The 22,162-nt window shown below is 31.7% G+C and overlaps 1 protein-coding gene across 1 annotated transcript in view; it reads left to right on the top strand.

Annotated features, from left to right (window-relative positions):
- Klhl1 (kelch like family member 1) overlaps positions 1-22,162 on the top strand; it is a 422,969-nt gene that overhangs the window by 367,005 nt on the left and 33,802 nt on the right. Inside the window, exon 8 of the mRNA XM_004844289.4 lies at positions 20,438-20,600. Coding sequence (XP_004844346.2) covers positions 20,438-20,600 — 163 coding nt within the window. The remainder of the gene's footprint in view (positions 1-20,437; positions 20,601-22,162) is intronic.

The following is a 22,162-nucleotide window of genomic DNA, read 5'->3' as shown; positions in this document are numbered from 1 at the left end:
TTGAAGGCTCTGGATGGTTCTGGACTTAGAGTTATCATCTTCAGCCCTTCCTCCCTGGTAACAATAACTCCTCTTCTGTTTCTCAATTTTCCTTGCATAACTCTTCTAAGAACTCTTGTTATTGGATTTAGAGATGCCCTTGTAATCCAAAATAATCTCTTCATCTCTAAATCACTATAGGTTATTGAATCATACCTATAGTCTCATTTCAATTAAGCTTATACAATTTTCAGCAGTTACTACGGAGCCATTATCTTTTTGTGAAGCAATATTTAATTTACTACACACATTTTTCTAAAAATTCAGGAGATTTAAGTTTTATATTTTGAGTTTAAAAAATTTGTCAGAGGAGATATACTCTGTTCCTGGATAGTCAGAACAAATATAGTTAAGATGGCTATATTTCTAAAACTGTTGTTTAGATTTAATGCAATCCTAATCAAGATACCAATAAAAGTACACACAAAATTAGAGAAAGGAATCCTAAAATTCCTAAGGAACTATAAGAGATCTAGAATAGCAAACGCAACTCTGGGGACCAAGGGCAAGGCAGGGGGCATCACAATCCCAGAAGTATATAAAAAATAAAAATTAAAAAAAATAAAAGGTGTTATAATACAGCACAGACCGTGTATCTAAAACCGTACCTTGATTTAATACAATTGTTTTAGATGTTTTATATATTCTTGGGCCTATTAGTCTGGCTTTCAAACTGTGTATATGAGTATATGATAACTAACTTATAAGGTCTATAAGATAGATATATGAATATGATGCTAGAAAACATAAGGAGAGTAGAGGGAGGAAGGAAAAAGGTAGAGAATGAAATGTGTCACATATGTATGGCAATCCACTATAGTGAATGTAATCATTATGTACTGCAGCATATACTAATAAAAGTACAAAACAAAAACATTTAACAGAGAAGCACAATAATTTCAAAAGACTTATTTTTAGAAATTATTTGCCTCTATGTTAATTATTTGCCTCTATATTAAGTTATCATTAATGAATTATGATATATTTTTAAAAATCTCTAAATATAGCTTTTGTGTTTATCTTTTTAGACAAACATATAGGGGCTCCATATTTTCATATTGAAATAGATTAGAACAGCTAATGTATTGAAAAACAGATGGTATCTTTTCTGAATAGAATCATGACTTTGAGGTGTAATTCCTTCTATACCAGATTTGTATTTTCTGTCTGGTTGTGCATTTCCAGACCAACTCTGAGACCTCATTTTATAGTTCACTAATATTCAAATACAAGAATATTTTAAATTGATATTTGTATATTATTCATATTCTCATCATTAAAATTTTTGAAACATGTTTGTAATACAAGATATTTAAAAGATAAAATTAGAATATTTCATGGATATGGCTAAGAATTTGGTATATTCTAATAAATCATTGGAGCTGATTTTTCTTGAGCTAACTCAGCTAGAATGAACTTCAGTCAGCTGAAGCTAAAAGTGAAACGCAAAATAGTGATAGCTTAAGTAAAAAAGTATTCTTCCTTATGGTGAAGTCAGAATTTGAGCATCTGTAGGGTAGGGCCATTGTTCAGCTGTAATGCCCTTAGGACACCTGAGCTCTTCATGGTTGTAGTTCCTCTGACTTTAGCAACAGGTCCAAGGGCATTTCATGGTCTGTGTGGTAGCTTCTACTCTGTCATTGCTTAACATTCCAGGCAGCATACCACTTCTTTAAGCAAATTGCTGAATACAACTAAACATTCTATCTTTTTGTTGTGTGGCTGTATATTCAGCTAAAAAATAGCAGTTTTCTTATGATAGGATGAAGAGAGAACAGAGTGGGACCTAACTGTGAGTCTTTATTACACAGACATTGTAGGAATCAAGCATAAGGGTTTAGCATTTTAACAATTCCCTAGAAAAAGAATGAGCTGGTAAATCATTATACCTTAGAATTGACCACTCATTCTGTTATGTAAAATTAGTGTGTGCTAATGTGATAGCAAAACAAGGAATTAACTGAGAAAAAAATTCAACACTCTGTATTACTATGCCTATTGATAAGCATATCTGGAGTATTTACCCCAGGATTTGTTTTCATAAATTATATGAATGTACTGATGAGTTAAGACTACAATCAGTAGAAAAGATGCAAGGGCATGCATGAAACCAGGAGAAAATAGCTTCTCAAATTTTATTTGCATGTCCCAAATGATTGCCCTTTGAACCCTCTAGGAGCAGGCCTTCACTCTGGAGACTGAGACATTACTTTTCAGTGTGCATATAAATCCTGGGGATTTTGTTATAACTCACCTTCTGATTCAGTGGGTCTGGTGGTGTGGGTATTCTGCATTTCTAACAAGGCCACATGTGATGTTGATGCTTGGGTGTCAAGATCACTTTCAACAGTGAGTGACCAATTGTGTAGAACACTTTCTTTCGAATATTTTATATTTACTTCAATGTTTTTCCTCCAAACTCTTGTACACTTTTCTAAAAATAGTCATGCAATAATGCTTTTTTGTGCCATTTTTTCCCCAGAAACTGCATGAGTTCAGGACTTGTTAATTATTTATATTAGAGATAAATCAAACCCATTCTGAGCATAAATCAGTTGTGGCCATTTACTTCACTGAGAAGTACAATCAGACAATTTTTGCGATATTAAACTGGTTATTTAAATCGGTGTCAGTAGTGTAATGTTTGTGTTTTGTTTTTATAGTCACAGGAAGTTGATGATATTGACAACAGGTAACCTTAGTGACATTCTTCATTTATGCTAGGTATTCCTAACTATTTTAGCAAGAGGTCTTATTAACTTTTCATGGGTGAATTTTATTTCAGTTATTTGCATATTTTTCTACTAAAGACATTTAATTATGAATGGTACACTGTGCCTGCTGCTAGATAGTACAGTAGAGGCCATGTTCTGTAGCCCTCCCATGATATCACTGTAGAATCATTCCAGGTAGCTTGATTCTTTTTATTTAGTTACCTAGTTCAGTATGTTAAACAGCTTTCCATTTTTTTTTATTTTCTCTACTACAACTTTTTGAAATCAATAGTTATTTTGGTAAAGTTATATGCAACAGCATTACAGAGCTAAATCAAGAAGTACAACCAGACTTGTTGCTAATTGGGATATTGCTTTTTTTGAACTTGGTTCATCATCATTAAATGTCTGTATTTCAAGTGTGGGAAAAGTATTTTTTTGACCTGAAAGGTTACTTTTCATAGTTTTTTCTTCTATTTTTACAATTGTTAACTTTGTTTTTTGGGGGGGATTTTTGTTAATTTTGGTTTTTTGGGGGATTTCAGGACCTTGTGCTTGAGAGGCAGGCGCCAGAACCACTGAGCTAAATCCCCAGCCCTAATTGTTAACTTTGCCATCATATCATAATTTGGTGTTGACAGTTCTTAAGTAAATAAGAATATCACAGAAATAAGAATATCTATGACTTTTGAAAACAACTGTGTGGCAATGTATGCCTTGGAAAAATATAAAGAGATATTTACATAGATAAAAACTCAATTTAAAGAAATCAAACTGTCAGAATTATGATTAGTGTTAAAAAGTACAAATCTCTATGATTTGATAACAAAGATTTTATTAACGGTGACTGAAGAAATTGAAAAGATAACAAAATATTGATTAGGAATTCTATGTACCCATTTCAGTCACAATATCCAATTTAAAAATTAAGTTCATGGAATTAAGCATTGATTAATTTATTAGAAGTATATTATTTATTATTAAAAACATTAACTTATATTTTTTATTGATTTCGGTCATAACTCCATAATTAAAGAAAAGGCCAGTAATGTTTTTACTAACTCCATATAGAAATTTTCGAAAGCATTCTATTTCACTTCAGACATTTTGTAAAAATATTACCTCTTCCTGGGTAAGCTCTGGCTAAATAATTAATGAACACCACAAAGTTAGTTAAAAGGCGAGTGTGTTATATTGGGATTATTATCTTTGGGCAAAGTTATTAGAAACCTGTTAATAAAAACTTACTTGTTTAATGAGGACTGATTTCTGAGAAGAATATGAATCAATTTACATGAGAAAATCAAGGTTCTTTCAAAAAAAGGAGTTAAGATTATCCAAATCTTTCAAATGGGGAGTCTGTTTAAATAAACTAAAGAAATTCCTCCCAAAGCCCAATAACAAGGAAAAGGAAGAAAAGTAAAGCTGGTTGATGGTATAAGCAGAAGTGAAATGCCTACAGTTCTGAAAAATCACAATTTTATTCCAAGAAATGAGTTTTTTCACATTTACTATCAAGGCTACTATACTTAAGTTATTTGTTCTTTTCACTTATTTACCTACTTTATTTATCTTAATTTGTTTCCACTTTACCTTATTTGTACAGACTTTATCAAGACACGATTTCATTCTCCATCTTCAGTAATTAAAACTTTCAATCAATAAATAAGTGTGTTTTTTATCAGAAGCATTTAACCCCACTATTACCTGAGGGAGTTTTTCAAAGGCACCTTCAGTAAATATAACACTCTATTATTCCTCTACTTTCCTCCAAAATCTAATAAAATAAAAGTTAGAAACTCAGAAATTTTGAGAAATATGAGATTTTAAATTTTAATATCATGGCTAATATACTTATTTATTTGTACTTTTCACTTTATTTACCTATTTTATTTTAAGATAAATGATTTTATTTTTAAATAAATAAAAGCTGTTTCAATCAGGACCATTTAACCCCACTATTACATGAGGGATTTTTTGAAAGCCACTTTCTGTCAGTAAAACACTACATTATCTCTCTACTTTCTTATAAAGTCCAATAAGATAAGACATTTAGAAATTAAGGAATTTTACAAAGATATGTCCATGTGTACATTTTTGGTCATTAAGATCATTAACCTGACCTGGAACTCTGGGATATTTTAATCTGCATATCAATGTTTTTGTTTTTTGGTTCTTGGTTCCAGGAATTTTCTTCTAGCATATGCCTATAACATCTATATGTGCACTCTTTTCTTGTATGATTATTATTCACCCATTCATTTTCCAAACTCTTTTCTTCAGTCTCTTTTCTTTCAAATACCCATTTACTTATAGCATTGATTTATGTTTTAAGTTTTTTTTCTCACTAATTTTAAAGGCTATTTAGGTGTATCTCAATATCAATCATTATTTCCATCATATTTCCAGAATAATATACTAGAAATTAATGTATTTATTTAGATCAATACACAATGTAAAACCTTTCTTTTTGTCTCCATAAATTTCTGTAGATGCAATTAATCCTGTTTAAAATTTATTTTATTTTAAATAATTTGGCAATTCTCCTGAATGGGTAAATGTATAGGTTATTCTAGTTTTCTCTCTGGCCAGAGTTCATATCTCCCTTTTGTACTAGTTAAGAATCCTGCCTGAACATTCAAGTTATCCTAGGAGTTTTTAAATTATATAATATCTGTCCAATACAAGACCCTTTTACTCCAGTCTCTTATGGTGGAATGCATGCAGAAACATAGTGAAAATTTTTCATCGATCTAAGGCTAACTTTGCCTCAAGTTGTTTTGACAGGAAGATACTGAATGAGGGGATTCGGACAGATAGTCAAATAGGCAATGGGTCTGTAGTAAAGTAATAGTAAACTTTTGTGTTTCCGAATGAGAATCTGGGAGGAAAAGGCTCTGTTTTGTGCAGATTCCCTGTTCTGTTCCAAATTGAAAAGATTAAGAACACGTGTTCATCTTTCCAGCTTCTTTGGAAGCCAAAGTCAGAAAAATACAAATAAACATTTGAACTAAATGTTAGATCAGATTTTGGTGATGAACATATATGTTGTCAACACATTACTGTCATTATTGTTGTTGTTTTTGTTCCAGAAAATTGTATAGACCCCAAATTGAAAGCTTCACATCCAAATTTCTGGAATGTCTAATAACCTTAGGTCCTCACTTCATCCAAGTTTCTGGATAATGTAATTATCTGTTTATCTCAGAAAAATAAAGAACTAGGAGTTGGACTTAAAAAGGGAACTGTGTTCAAGTAAACACGATCCAAGAAATCCTGCCTTTAATTTTGTTTATTGAATTCAGTGAAATTATCACCAAATGAGGCTAACAGAGTTGTAAATAAATCTATATTATATTGGTGGGATATTTCCTTTTCATTTTTACTTAGAATTCTACTTAAAATTGTAACATCCTACCATAGATATCCTACCATAGACATCATTTTGATAGCCTTAACATTTAAAGTGCAAGTATAAAAATAAACTCCCAAATAGTTATAAACATTATGAAAATTGAAAATTTAATATAAATTTTTTCATGGAACAATTCAAGAAAAAGAGCTCACCTAATTTAATCCTTAGTTTAAAGTTGACAAAGTGAGAATCAAAGAGGTTAAAGCCTTTTCACAAAACCCATAGCTAATAAGTTATTCGGCTGAGTGCCGACAACCAGCCATCAAAATCAATGATCTTTCCATTACTCAGCTGCTTCATTTTCATTCAGTATAAAGACAGAGTCATTTCCCAGAATTTTGTTTAATTTAGCAATTACTGAAATGTAATAAATATCTTATTAATGGGCTGTACATACACCTGATATAAGATAATGTTATTGGATTTATTTTATTAAATGCTTTATGGAGCTAACTTCTGCAATGCAGTTATTTTATATTGCCTTTGAAATGGATACAAATGTATTATATTAAAACAATATGTCTATTATTTTGTATCCTTCACACCTAAAATTTTTTATTAGTATATAGTATATATCAAATAGATATACATGTTATTTATAAGTAATATGAATATTACATATTTACAAAATATCCAGTGTGACTGTAATATCTTGTAAGTATTTAAATAACTTCACTGTTTCATGGCTATAGGAGGGAAAAAAAGCTTTTACTAAAGCATTGGGAAGCTATACAAGTACCAAATCCCCACAAGCAATGTAAACATTATGTACTGAACACATATACTAATACAAAATTTAAAAAAAAATAAAGCAATGGGAAACCTTACAGAAAAAATATCCTCTTTGAGGTAGATCTGAACAAAACCAGACAATTTCATCATGTGAGCAATGGCAGAAATATCCAATTGCAATATATACGATAAAGGATTTAAAAATTGAAGTAAAAATAAAATTGGAAAAGTAGGATAAAGCTGTGGGTTTTTTTTTATTTGTTTGTTTGTTTTTAAGAGTAGGAAAAATTTATCAAGAGAAAGATAGTTGCTGCCTAACAGAGACAGAAGAGAGACCAGAAAGTGGGTTACTGCTCACCCTGCTACTAGAAGGTGTTTTATGGGACAAAGACAAGAGGTGAGGCAAGTTCAAGGCAGGACAAAATTATGATCAACCAATAAGATTATGAAAAGTGTAGTCTCTTAGGTAATATTGATTAAATGTGGATCCAATCGGGAAGCAAGTCACATAGCAAGCATACAAAGAATAAGCAAGGATTTTTTGGTAAGAGGTGGGTCAGGGATCATTCTTGGAAGATCTTCATCCCCCACCCAGATGATTGATACCTATTTAGAATATCAATCACTGCTATAGGATAAGGCTATGTTATAGAGTCTCTGTGCAAGAGCAGATAGCATATAAACTATGGGTATGACCAAGAAGGTGCCTGATTGCAATTGTGTAGGGCGGTTTTGCTACTACTGGCAATATGAAAGATCAATTGGAAGAAGGGACTCTATTGATACACATGGCAGTATTTTAGTAAGTAAGTTCAGGGAAGATATAGTATATAGACTTTGTGTTTAAAGAGTTTGTAATCCAAAGCAGGTAAAATATTAACATTTGGAAGACAGATAACAATGTAAACTTTTATATGATTCCAAACATATGAATTAATTCATTTGACAAAATATGTTGATCTTCAAATATTTGGCATGTTAGGTTAGGCTCAGATATTTGTGTACACAAAATAAATATGTCCCTGGCCTCTTTTGAATTTTAAACAAATGAGAGAAAAATATTTTTATATTTCTTGTATTTTGGATTAGATTTCTTTTTGCCTCACTGAGCAATGCACTGTGTAATCATATGTCTTTGAGAATAATTATGACAAGGCTGGGAGAAGTTGGTTGTTGTGGAAATTATCTTATTTATTTTACTAATCACCCTTTCCTTAAAGTGAATAGAAGGGAAGTATGCAAGCACATTAAATTTCAAGTACTTCTATGTCATTAAGGAATCTGAACATGAAATCTCACGATGCTGATAATGTCACACCTGAAAACCTAGTAATATTAATTGGGAATTGCTGCGATAGAAAGAAAACAGTTTTCTGGTAAAACAATTGCTTAGTGATTAATGTCAATATCACAGGAATTGAAGTTATAGTATCTTTTTGAATAATTATGTAGAATATCTTAAACTCTTAATTTCTGCTGTGGGAGAATTCAACAAATATTCTCTTTGCAAATCAATACATTTTTACTTATCTCTCATATTTATTTAATAACAAAATCTAGATCTGGTCCTTTCATTCCAGTGGTTTTCCTCTCTCTATTAGTTTAAGTGATCACAGATCTTAGCTCAGGCATCATATTACACATTATCTTCATTATTCATCTAGATAGGAAAACAGTGTTTTGTTGTTTGTTTTATTAAAAGCATTGCTATTCTTTCTACACAGTCCTTACTATGATCCTAACACTGGAGTTCCATTATTTCTCTTCCAGTAGAGTTCCTATGAGACCATTCTCTTGTTCAAAAATCTTCACTAATTCCTCAGCTTTCACCTAAAATCTATACTTGTTTCACAGATAATCATTGCAATTGTATCCTGCCTTCAAACTTTTATTTTTCAATTTTATCTAAGCCTTTCTTCTTTTAACAGTGTGCAAAATAGAGTTCTCTAAGCAGGAGATTCAAAGATTAGATTAGCTGTTCCTGAGATTTATTAGGGAAAACAACCTTGAAAAACACAGCTGGAGGGAGCTACAGAGGGTAGGGAGAAACTTCAGATCTAACTCCTGTGGAGCAAAAGTGAAAAGAAGGAGGATCATATAGAAGATCTTGGATAGCAATACACTCCCAAGAAAGCTTTGGCCGCACAAGAAGTAGAAGGTATATAGAAATAGAATCGACTGAGCTGAGTGCTTATCACAGCCTTGATTCCACAGACTTACAAGTGGCACAAAAATGTGCTCATAATACAGGGTACGTAAGTGACAAATGTCAGAGCCATGTAAAGTAAGCATTGGCTGGAGACATTCTGCTATGGTTCTAGTACTATTGTCTTTTTCCACTTTGCAGTCACTCTTAGCCTTCAGTGAACATAGAGATTACCAGAGAGACCTTTAAAACATCTTTCTGTCTAGATTTCCTCTCATTTCAATCAAATTACATTCTCTATAATCCAGGTAGATTTCACTATTTTATTCACAATTCCCCAGGTGATTTCAATCTATAGCCTAGATAGACACTCAGTGTTAGTCAACGTAGAATGGAATACAATACACCAAAATAAATTATGCTTTGTTTTCTTTTTGTGTAAGCAAACAAAATTATTTCAAACCTGCATGATTTTGTAGAGTCAAATTCAAAATATTCCTGTGCAACATGTTGCATTGTGTTCTGCCTATGTTAAAATTTTGAAACTTTGTATTTGTTAATCTCTTACTATTTCACATGTATTTGACATAGAGATATTTATATAGCTATTATTTTTAAATATTGCATATTATCTGTATATATAATCGGGGAATATTCACATATACAAACACAGCTATGAACCTGTACAGATATATTCAATAACTTTTAGAATGAAGTATCTAAATTATATTAGTTTTAATTATTCATTTCTCTGTTTACCAGTGTGCATAATATTTTGTTAAATTCTTCACACAAAAGTTGGGTTTTCACTTTTATAAAAAGTTATTAAATATCTATTACTTTTGAAATAAAACTATTTGATACCATTAGAATTGTCACACTAATCATTACTTATGGATATTTGCCACTTAGTTGAGGATTATTTTTTAAATGGCTTGCCAAAGATTTAAAACAAGTTATTTATAGGTTATACAGTCATGCATCACAAGAAAAAGGGCATGATTTGGGAAATTATCATTGGACGATTTTGTCACGTAGAGTACATACCTATATGGTACAGATTAAAAACTCTCTAAGGTCTCTTTTAAATTTAAATTTGACTGACATCTGTTAATTGTGTATATTAATGGGCTCAGTGTGCTATTTCAACACATCCATACAGTGTGCATGAATCAAATCTAGCCTTCTTTCTTTTTATACACTTTCCCCAACCTCTAGTGATTAGCATTCTTCCCTTGGATCAATTTATTTCCAGTACTGACGATTGAATCCAAGACTTTCTAACTGAGCTACAGCCCTAATATTTATTTGGTTATTTATTTGTGATTCTTATTTTGAGGCAGCGTCTCCTTAATTTGCTTAGTTACCTAGGCCAGGTTTAAACTTAAAATCTTCCTGCTGCTACCTCCTAGAGCTCTGTGAGAACATGTGAAATACCTTTTGTCTCTGACTTATCTCATGTAACGTAATGTCTTCCAGTTGCATCTACTGTAGCAAATGATAGGATTTCATTCTTACTATGGCTGCATAGTATCTCATCATGTACATCTAACACATTCTCTTTATCCATTTATTTGTTAGTGGAACCCAGGTCAATTCCATGTCTTAGTTATTGTGAATAGTGACGCAGTAAACATAGATGAATCACTGTCATCTTGGCATACCAACTTCCTGGTCATCTTGATGCAGTCAAGAGATCCTGCCAACAATTGATGTATGGGCCTGCTCGATAACACAATATATTCTTGTACAGTGAAGTTATTTTTAATTAATAGGATTATGCTTTAAAATAACAATAAAAAGCATAGTATATTAAATGCATAATCCAGCAGCATAGTTGTTTATCATTATCAAGTATTATACACTGTACGCAAATGTATAGATTATAATTCTATGTCTGGCCTTACAGTAGGTTTGCTTATACCAGCATCATCACAGAGATGAGTAACACATATTGCTATGACATTGCAGTGGCTAAAATCTCGCTAGAATATAGAAATTTTTCAACTCTTTTATGTTATGGAACCATTGTCGTACATGTGATCCACTATTGACCAAAGCATTGCTATGCAATGACCGACTTTATATGTATTATAAAGTCACTGGTGATTTAGATATATGTTGTGACTTATTCTAGTTAATAACTAGTAATAATATAGCAATTTATGTTGTAAAATGACTAAATACAAAGTATTGCATTGTGGTTTATCTAAAAAAGGGAAATCTGGTTTTTAGGAAATCTGGTACTTATCAAATTTAGATGTAATTAATATCTAACTGCAAATGGTGAAGCAATACTACAATTTAGCTCAACCTTGATATTGTTTTATATAACTAAATCATATGCACTCTTTAAATTGGAATAGTTTTTATACCTTAGCTCCAAGGTGGTGATATTCTGATTAACAATATTAATGAGGTGATAAATATTTTATTTTAATGTAATACTAGGAGATATTAATAAAGAAAAGATTAAAGCCATTCTATGAAAAAATAATTTTAATAATAAAAATTATTAGAGAATAACAAAGGTAAATACATAGTATATCATGATCTTAAAAGAATATATTTTCATTTGCTAGTCTCTCAGCTCATTTTCTAATACTATACCTTTACTTTGCATAAAACATTTTAAGTATTTCCAAAGTATCTCATATTCTGTATAATTTTGAATAATTCTTCCTATTTCTCAATATTTATTATTCTTTTTGAGTTTTAGATTCACTTTCAGCTTCTCACACCAGAGACAATGGGATATTTACACATGTGTGTTTGATTTATTTCATTTAAGAGTATGTTCTCAAGGTGCATCCATTTACCTAGAAATGTCTCAATTTTGTCCTTCTTTATGGCTGAATACTACTCTATTATATTAAAAAACATTTTTATCCATTGATCAGTTGATGAGCATTTGGGTTATTTCCAAGATTTGGCAATTATAAACTGTGCCACTATAAACCTGTATAAGCATATATCACTGTGGTCTGAAGTTTTTAATTCTTTTGGGAAGATACACAAAAGAGGAATGGCTGAGTCAAATGGGACCTCTAATCCTAGTTTTTTTTGAAGAATCTCCACACTGATTTCTACAGTGGTGTTCACTGGAAGAAAGAGAGATTCTTTAATAAATGGTGCTGGGTGTAAAAACTGGCTTTCTATATACCAAGGACAAAAACTAGACCCATATCTCTCACCATGCACTAAATTAAAATCAAAATGGATCAAAGATCTAAATATTAAAACAGAATCAGTAAATCTGCTGGAAGAGAAAATAGGTAGAACACTTGAGGGCATAGGAGTAGGCAAAGACTTCATGAACAAAACCCAGGCTGCATGGGAAATCCTACAAAGCATCAACAACTGGTACCTCATCTCATTAAAAACTTCTGCACAGCAAAAGAAATTACTAACAGAGTGAAAAGCCGACCCATATATTGGGAAAAAATTTTAACCAGCTGTTCCTCAGACAATAGACTAATATCTAGAACATTTAAAGAATTGAAAATAATCAGCCCACCCAAATTTAAAGACCAACTCCCAAAATAAGTGTCTTTGATGAATATATACTTCTCAGATGAAGAAGTAGAAACAGTAAATAAATACAAGAAAAAATGTTCAACATCACTGGTCATTTGAGAGATACAAATTAAGACAATGCTGAGATTCATCTCACTCCAGAAAGAAAGGCTGCTATAAAGAAATCAACCAATAACAAATGCTGATGGGAAAGTGGGGAGAAAGGAATCCTTCTCCACTGCTAATGGAAATGTAGACTGGTGCAATAAATACATTTTTCCAAGAAAATAAATTAAATATCTGGTTCATTCCTATAGAAACAGTAACAGAAATATTTTGAAGTAAATTGTGAAAGCTTTAATTTTATTATTAAATGAAAGTATTTTGAGGAATTAGCTTTATAAGAAGACCATGACTCATATTGAAAGGCCTAGGTTTTCATTTTATTTATATGTGCTCTAAGACTCAGGTGGAAAGTGCTTATTTTTATATTAAGACATTTTACCTGTAAATTAAGGTTAGCGGGTGTCTTTCAATAAACTACCATGAAGGAAGATTATAAAGGAAAATTTGGATAAATATTTCCTTGCAGAACCGTCAAGGGAAATAATATGTACAAGGAATTGTAGTTTAAAATTTATGAATGTATTGGAAAAAGTAATCTTTGGTAAATAAAATGCATAAAAAAATTTAAAAACTATCAGAAGTAATTATGGAATTATTAAGCTTAAATCATTGAAATGGCATTAGACATTTCTCTTTCCATCAGATGTTTACTTTTTGAATATGGAGTCAAGATTGATAATGGAAAAATATTTTTATACTCAACATTACTGCATCATTAAAGACATTTTTGGTATACATAAGGAAGTGGTTGAATATATCATTCTGACTTCAAAATTATTCTGATCCAATTATTCACCCTACTTAATGAGACACTTCTGTGAAGGAATCATCATAGCTGCAAGAAGTGCACAAATCACAATATAAGCAGCTAGTTTGAAAATCCTGTGGCAGTCTACAAGAAAATCGTTTTTTTATGATGTGGAAACATAAAGCATGAATATTTTCAAGAAAAATATTAATGTTCTCAAACATGACTTACTAAAATAAACAGTCCTGAAAACATATTGCTTCCTCAATGATTTAATTATAATTAGATGTATTTAGGAAAGGAACTTAAATCTGAGGATGAGAATATATCTTACATCGATTCTGCCATTCTTCTTGCAATTTTTAACATCTTAGCTTTACTGTCCACTCCAAAGATAGACCACAAGGGCTTAATTAATATGACAACTTCAAAGCCTATTATTTGTCAGGTTCTGAGCACTTTTTTATTCAATATTCACACAATTGAGATAAGCTATGTGCTTTTAAAGATGAATATAGTGGGATCTGATGAGTTCAGATTATTTTTTCCAGTGCCATGAAGCTGGCGGTAATGCATGAGGATTTGAGCCCAGGTAATTCTACTCCAAGGCCAGCAGTCATGATTGCATCGTCCATCTGCATTTTCCCTGACCTGACCCCTGCTATTCTCATCACCAATAAATGATAGGAATATATAAAGTATTTCCATGTTTTTTGTGTTTATTACATACAGTCTTCATTTTAATGTAGATGTTATACTTTCTCCAGTAGAGATATGATAATGTATGGAATATTTATTTAGAGCAAATAGATACCTGCATTGAAAAAATTAATAGCTTATCTAAATATTTTCTTGAATTTACTATTTGCCAACTCTTATATACTATTTATCATAATTTTTAATGAAAAATTTTAATAATTTTAAAATTTTTCAAATTTTAAAATGTTATATTGTGATGTATATACTAGGCATTGATACATTTACCTCAAAAGTTATATCCCTAAATTACAATTCTGTAAGCATTGTATATGAATTCTTAAGACAATGTGGTTGTGCACTAATGTAATCCCACCACTCTGGGAGGATGAGGCAGGAGGACCACATATCTGAGTCCTGCTTGGGCAAATTAGCCAGGCTCTGTCTCAAAATATAAGTAAATGAGGACTAGGGGCGTAGCTCACAGAAGTCCCTTGGTGCATTCCCTAGTAGCACAGAACAAATACATACATGCATACATACATATATATACAGACATACATTGAAGTGTTTTCAATAACATTTGATATCCCCATATGTCCAAGATTTTTGAATGTCTTATTTGAATATAGTGTATTAACATTTATTCCTTTATGAATTTCCTTTATGACCTCTCTAATACTTGAGTATGAAGATAATGATAGCAATTGTCATAGCTTACAAAAATTGAATGACTAAGTCAGATGTGGTGGCACACTACTGAAATTCCAGCACTCAGGAGGCCTAGGCAGGAGAATCTCTGAGAGATCAAGGCTAGTCTGGGCTACATAGTGAGTTCAAGGCCAGCCTACATGAAAAAAAAAAAACAATGGAATTGAATGACTAGAATGTATCAAATTCTTTTCTGAGTGTTTTAAGTATGTTAATTCATATAATGTTCACCAGAACACCATGAGGTCATTATGGTAGTTGTGCATCATTTTAGTGGTAAGGAAGATACAACATAGAGAGATTAAAAAAAAAACTTGCTTGTATAAGTGATAGAGTTAGAGAAAAATCTTATAGACTTGTAGGGAAATTGACAGTAATAATAGACTTTTACATTTGATGATATCATTAAATATTGTTATTAAAAATAAAGTTAAAATATAAGTCACACTAGTTTAACTCCTGGCCTTGAAGGAGTTTCTAGATGTGAATCTCCTAAGGTGTGACTATAAAAGCCTAATACATTGCATGAATTAAAATTTTTAAATCTGAGAAAAATCAAGGTAGCCAGGCTTTGACAAGCAAAAATGAAAGAAAAGAGTAGAAAGATAACTTCAGGGTTTATTCATGCCACCTCTGGGCACTTACATCACAAGGCCACAGAGGCAAAGAGGAAGTCTGACAGCTAAAGTTTGCTTCAATCTCTGAATATCAGAAGCACGAATTAGAACTTAGCCCTTCCATAGAGTCTTACAAAACTGACACCAAGATCCTGAAAAAGAAGGAATTGGCTGAGTGGAAATGTCCAAGACACCTGTCTGATCCTCATAAGACCAAAGATCCTTTTTATCTTTCAAATTATTAGCAAATCCTCTTCTTAGGTGAAAAATCTGAATACCTATTTGACAAACTAATTCGTTTTCTATCACAATAAGCTTATTAGAGAAAACAGATAATGTAAAATATTACACACATAGAGAAAAAAGAAGAAAAATGAAAAAAGGAATTGATGAAACAAAGAGGAAAATATTAAATTTATAACTAATAAAATCAAATAAAATGAATTCATATATGAGCCAAAAAGTAAACATTTGAGATTCAATTTTATAATGTTCAAAGTGGAAACAATTCCATCAAAAATAAAATGGAGCTATAAAAGTGACATACTTATACAGTGTAACAAAATGCAAAGAAAAATAAGTGTCCATCTTAACTAATTCCTGAACAAAAATCTCACAAACTTTACTTTAAAGTAAAATGGTCAATAAGAAACATATTAATTTATATGCTCAAATCGGAAAAATATTTTACAAAACAAAGCAATGTTTCCTTGGAAGGAGGAGAAATTTTGATTGGGAAGTCTCATAAGAAACTTTTTCAAAAGGGAAATCAAGGTAAAGACAATAATGTGGAGGAATTCTTATGTTAAAATATCATCAAACTAAACATACTGTCTATATTCTGAATTTTACATGTTGTAATTTCAAAGTGAAACATTTCCATAGAGTCAAATAACCTCTGACCAGAAAAATGTCACAGACTGATGTTGCTTTTAAATATATAACTAGATATCAACATAAATGGATTAAAACTTGTTCAGCGGTGCTTAAGAACCTTCTTTCAGAGTCAATAATAATTTGTTTCTTTCTGAAACAAACTAAAACATGTAATTATTTGGAAGTATAAAAATAAATAATTATCCAAACACTCATAAAAACACTCTCTACCCTGAGTATCCAATACCAAAAATTTCTGGTTTTACTCCCTCCATCCGTTACATTTTTTCCTCCTTTGTTTTTTTTTTCTTACAACTAATATTGTACTTACTTAACACTAGATTCTAGTCTTTGTTGCATTCATTTTTCATGCTATTTGCCTAACTGACCATATCTAGTTCTATGACTATATATATGTTATTCACTGGTAATGATTCCAAATTTTATACCAATATATCCAAACTGACTTGATCTTCAATGACATACATTAAGTAGCCTATTTAATGACTTCATTTAGATGTCAGTCTCCTTAAAATTGGTATATCAGAGTAATGTTCTTGAATTTTCCCCTGAAACATTTTCAAATTCAGTCTCTCCCTAAATTCACCCAGTTGCTCAGTAAATGTATTTATCCTTAATTAATCCTTTTGATTCATATAACCAGGCAGTCTACCCGCAATTAACAACAGTAGGGCCTCCAGGATATATCTCAATTTTTTTTCTATGTGCATTTTAACCTACTAGCTTGAGCTACCAACTTCTAATTTTGGATAAGTGGAATTGGCTTCTAATTTTGTTCCTGTTGCCACCTAACCTAACTCTCATCCATTTGCTCTAAAAACAACCAGAAAAAAATGTATAGCAATTATATCTTTCTTCAGTGATTTCATTTGACTCTTAGAATAAAAATACAAATTTATTATTTCAAAACATGCCAATGGCGTGACCCTTTCAGATAAATATCATTTCCTCAAGAGAAAACACATAGATAATGAGATCCAAATGTGCCCAATTGCATCTAAAGTATATATTCTATCCATGTTTACTCTTCATCTCCTTATATTTAATTATTGTGGATACATGTGAATAGTTGTATATTACACTCAGAAAATCCCGTATGATATATTCATATCATTTGAATATAGTTCCAAAGTTTATATTGTCTTATCTTTTCTAGTCTCTAGTCTTTTTCTAGCTGCCCAATGAATAAGATCTAAAATGTATGTCTTGGGCCAGGGATTTAGCTCAGTGGTTCCGCCGCCTGCCTCGCAAGTGCAAGATCCCAAGTTTGATCCCCAGTACCTAAATAAATAAATAAATAAATAAATAAATAAATAAAATGTATGTCTTTTGATTTTAAATACTGCTATATAAAAACATTGATCAAAAACAGTAGCCATTAATTTGCTCAGTTGTTTATTAGTGTATATAACATAGAACCCATAAATTATATATATGCATGAATGCATTTTTATTCTGTCAGCTACATTTTACTTTATCAAATTATAAATGTGTAGTCCATTTGAATCAGACATATTTATTTTGGATAATGTACTTATTCCATTTTAGCTAAACATTGATTAATATATACATTTCAATGAGAACAAGAACTTTGTGTACTTTGTTCACCACTATGTCATTGATGCCTAGATTAATTCCTGACACAAAATTGTCATTCAATTAACATTGATAAAATGAGTGAATACATAAATCAGATGTTTTGCTACTTTTCATATTGATGCAGGGAAACATTTCTCCTTGGTCTCACATTTCTGCACATTTTTAAGTTAAGTCACTGCTCTTTGTTCTTGGCTATACTTGAAAGGATTTTATTATAGAAAAATACTAGAAGGACAGAATTCTTTTCTCCAAAGTAAAAGGCAGGTATGTGTTTAAAAAGTGGTATAGATAACATCTCCTTTCATAATAATTGGCATATATGTTTTATGGCCATAATAAATGTATTTATTTTCCTGTGATAGAAATTGCTTCATGATTTCCAAAACGAATAGAAGCATGTTCTTGGTCAGAAATTTAGAAATGAATTGTTATTCCTCCCTCCGAGAAACACTCTATAACTCTTGGTTTCCAGATACCAAAACTTTCTTGATTTTCTCTCCAATTCTTGCCACGTTTCTTTGCTTTCTCTTCTTCTGACTTAGAGCTAAATTCTGGTTGTTGGTGACTTTCTTCAGAACAGAAATTATGCCAGGTAAAGAGGTAGTAATAAAGGTTTTGCTGAATGTTATTCCAATACAAAAAGGGGCAAGAATGTGGCTCAACTAAATTCTGCTAAAGTAAAATAAAATAAAAACTGTAGTTTGTCAGAACTGTGGTAAGTGGGTAGGGGAGTGGTCCTAAATAAACTATTTTCTAAATGTCATTAAAAGAAAAGTAAACTTTTTTCTATCCTCATATCTATAGCTACATTTATAATTTGGAGCAAGGTGCTAACTAAAGTTAGGCTCCTACCCCTCCAGAGAGAATAGGAAATGGGATACTATATTTCTTGATAATTACATTTCAAAATGATGCCTCTCAAATCCTTAATATAATCTTATTTTGTAAAACTGGCACGAAGTTTTGTTGTTTTAAATCTTCTTATTAGTGCGTGTTTGCAGTAATGAAGTTTACAATCACCTTGGAGAGCGGCTACATGTACATGAAAGAGCTTTGTTCTTTTTTTTAGATCCCCTTTGCTATCGATCCCACCTCCTCTAAATCCCCTTTCCACATTTTCATTTTTGTTGATATTATTAATCTTATCTCATGTTCTTGATCTATAATTTTTACATTCATTGAGGTTATTAGGTTCCTATACATGGCATATCTTTATTCTGCTTACTTCCCCTTCCCCTCTCCCTCTCCTCTCACTGGAGTTCTCTTGGATCCCTTCCTGTCTGGAAGAGATTTATCCCTGTGCCACCTTCCATCCCTCCTTCATTGTTCTCCTTGTACTCAAAAGACTTACATCTCAAAGAGCCAGTTAAATGATTTGCTCAGTGCACTAAAAGCAGGAAGAAGCTGTCTAGAGTTTAGTTGAGAGGGGGGGATATTGAATGTCATCTTGCTCACCCCATGGGAACTGGAGATTGAGGAGCCAGCAAAAAGCCAAAGCAAAAATCTCAAAAATTAGTGATGCTTTGACTACTACTGTTTCTATAAATACTAAAATGCCTTTCCTCTTTGACCCGGGAATCATGTCTCTATCAATAAGCATAAACTTGTCACCTTGGAAGTGTAGTAACATCACAGATACTTCTGAGTTGTTGAAAATCAGATATTGAATTTTTTTTATTTTGGGGGAGATAGTCAATAGAATTTCTTTGCAGAAAAAGAGATCAATTCAGTTAATAGTAATGTGTGATTTAAATATTTAGCAACTCTTCAGGATTTAGGAAAAGTCATCTCTGAAGAAGTGAATTTAGTAGAAAATTTAAAAATAAATTATATTCTATTCTCCCACTGATATCTCACTATTAATTTTGTTGGTTGTAATTGCTTTTGTTTAATGATTTCCATTAATAATATGATTGATGTCATATTCTCTAAGTTACAGGTAAGTTTATTATGATGTTATTAGGAAGGCAAAACACAAGACACAGCCCCTTGAAATTCAAACTGATATTTCATTGATTTTAATGTACCATTGCCTAAAATGAGGAAGTAAACTTTACTGCAGAAATTAGTTTCAAAACTGAGGCACAAGAATATATCATCTTTGATTTTAAGATTTGCTTTTGCATTTGGTCATATAAATAATAGATTCAAATTTCTTTCATAAGGCACAAAGGTGATAAAATTTATTTTTGGGTCTAAATTTTGTTTTCACTTTACTGGAATGATGTGTTCAATAGTGGTTTGTACCTTATTGCAATTATTTACTAACTGGAATCTATGCTCAATGAAATAGTAGTTTGTATTGTTAATTTGATTTTAAAGAGATCTTTGTGAATGAAATTCATTTAGCATATTCAAATTTGATTTTTATTTTATTGTGATAAGAACACATGCATGAGATATATCCTCTTAACAGATTTTTAAGGATACACTCTGATATTGATAACTGTAAGCACAATGTCAACTTCTCCAATGTTTCAGGTGTGACAGTGCTTGAAGGGCCTATTTATGCTGTTGGAGGCCATGATGGCTGGAGCTATCTGAACACAGTGGAGAGGTGGGATCCTCAGAGCCAGCAGTGGACATTTGTGGCCAGTATGTCGATCGCTCGGAGCACGGTTGGTGTAGCAGCACTGAATGGCAAGTGAGTAGGTTTTTCTTTATTTTTTACAGGGTGATAATTGAGTAAATATTCTTTTTAATATAACAGTAAGTTGGGCTGGGGATTTAGCTCAGTGGTTCTGCTGCCTGCCTCGCAAGCAGAAGGTCCTGAGTTCGATCCCTGGAACCAAAAAAAATAAAAAAATTAGGCTGGGTGGATAAAAAAAGACAACATTTTAATATATTTAAGGATTTTTTTGTGATATTGGGATCAAACTCAGAGCTATGTTCACACTAAGCAATTACTTAACTACTGGTCTACACCCCTAGATTTATTTTAAATTTCTGTTGCTCTAGAATTTTAGTCATCACCGTTAATTGACAAATAGACTGGTGCTCTCTCCATACAAAACAGAAACCTAATGTGTGTGTGTGTGTTTGTGTGTGTGTGTGTGTGTGTGTGTGTGTATTCTACTCTATTCTACTCTTCAAGCATATCCAGTGCTAAAAATTATTTGTTTCGGGTAGAGTTTTGTCCTATGAGTTGTAGAGTGTTTGACCGCATCTGGACTATCCACTAGATGCCAAAAGCACTCCCAACCACTATGCCTCAGGATGACAAGAAAAAATGTCTCCAGATTCTACATAACAGATGGTCAGGGTGGCAGGCACCACCCCTTTTCATTTTCAGGGGGCATGGCTCTAAGCAAACTTAATAACACATTCTGCCCAGACAAGAACAAATGATTGTAGTGTGGTCTCCCTACTTCTCCTTTCCCTGAAGTCCATTTGTCAATGTTCTCAGAGCAATCCTTGTTTAAATGTAGTAAGTTGGTCCTATGCAAGGATTTCAGTACAATTAGACTACAATGCAAATCTCTATTTAAAGGGACCCATTGAGTTTTCTTTTTATCCACTTTTTTTTCCCTTTTATTTACTTTTGTTTGTTTGTTTTGGTCATTGCCAGCCAAATTGCCCTTTTCAAAATCTGTGCTCCAAATATGCCAAGACCTAACCCAACTAAGTGACTTTGAATGTGTTTTTCCTTTGCCTGAGTTGCAGTTCACATTCATATTATTTTTTATATGCCTGCATTCTAGTCATAATTAGATTTCAGCTCAAAATTTACCCACATGGAGAAATATCAATGCCAATCTCATTGAAAATATTTCATTGTGCACATTATTCCAAACAGTGTTTATTCACTGTTCTTGAAATCGCTTATGCTATTGCTTTGTGTTTCTTTCCACTGAGATATATATTAATGCCAGGATTTTGGCTGTTTCATTCATTATTGTATCCTTAAGCTTACTACAGAGTGACTATATTAAATAAATATTAAATTGATTGCTCTATCCAACTTAATTACAATGAATGACTTTTAAAAACCTATTTTTTCTTAATATATGTTAATGTGTGTATACAGCTACTAGAATAGAACAATGTTAAAAAACAAATAATTTCTCACCTCAATTATTAATAAGCATTTTGTATAGCTGTAGAGCATTCCACTAATGCAAACTATCAAACTAAATTAAATGTAACTAGTACCTGGTAATTTTTATTAAATAATTCAATTTATGAATGTTTATGTTTATAGTTTCC

Source organism: Heterocephalus glaber, unplaced genomic scaffold (assembly GCF_053883595.1).
Source record: "Heterocephalus glaber isolate CG9 unplaced genomic scaffold, H.glaber_assembly_v1.0 deba00001577, whole genome shotgun sequence".
NCBI classification, from domain to species: Eukaryota; Metazoa; Chordata; class Mammalia; order Rodentia; family Bathyergidae; genus Heterocephalus; species Heterocephalus glaber.
This window is presented reverse-complemented; position numbering and strand designations above follow the sequence as displayed.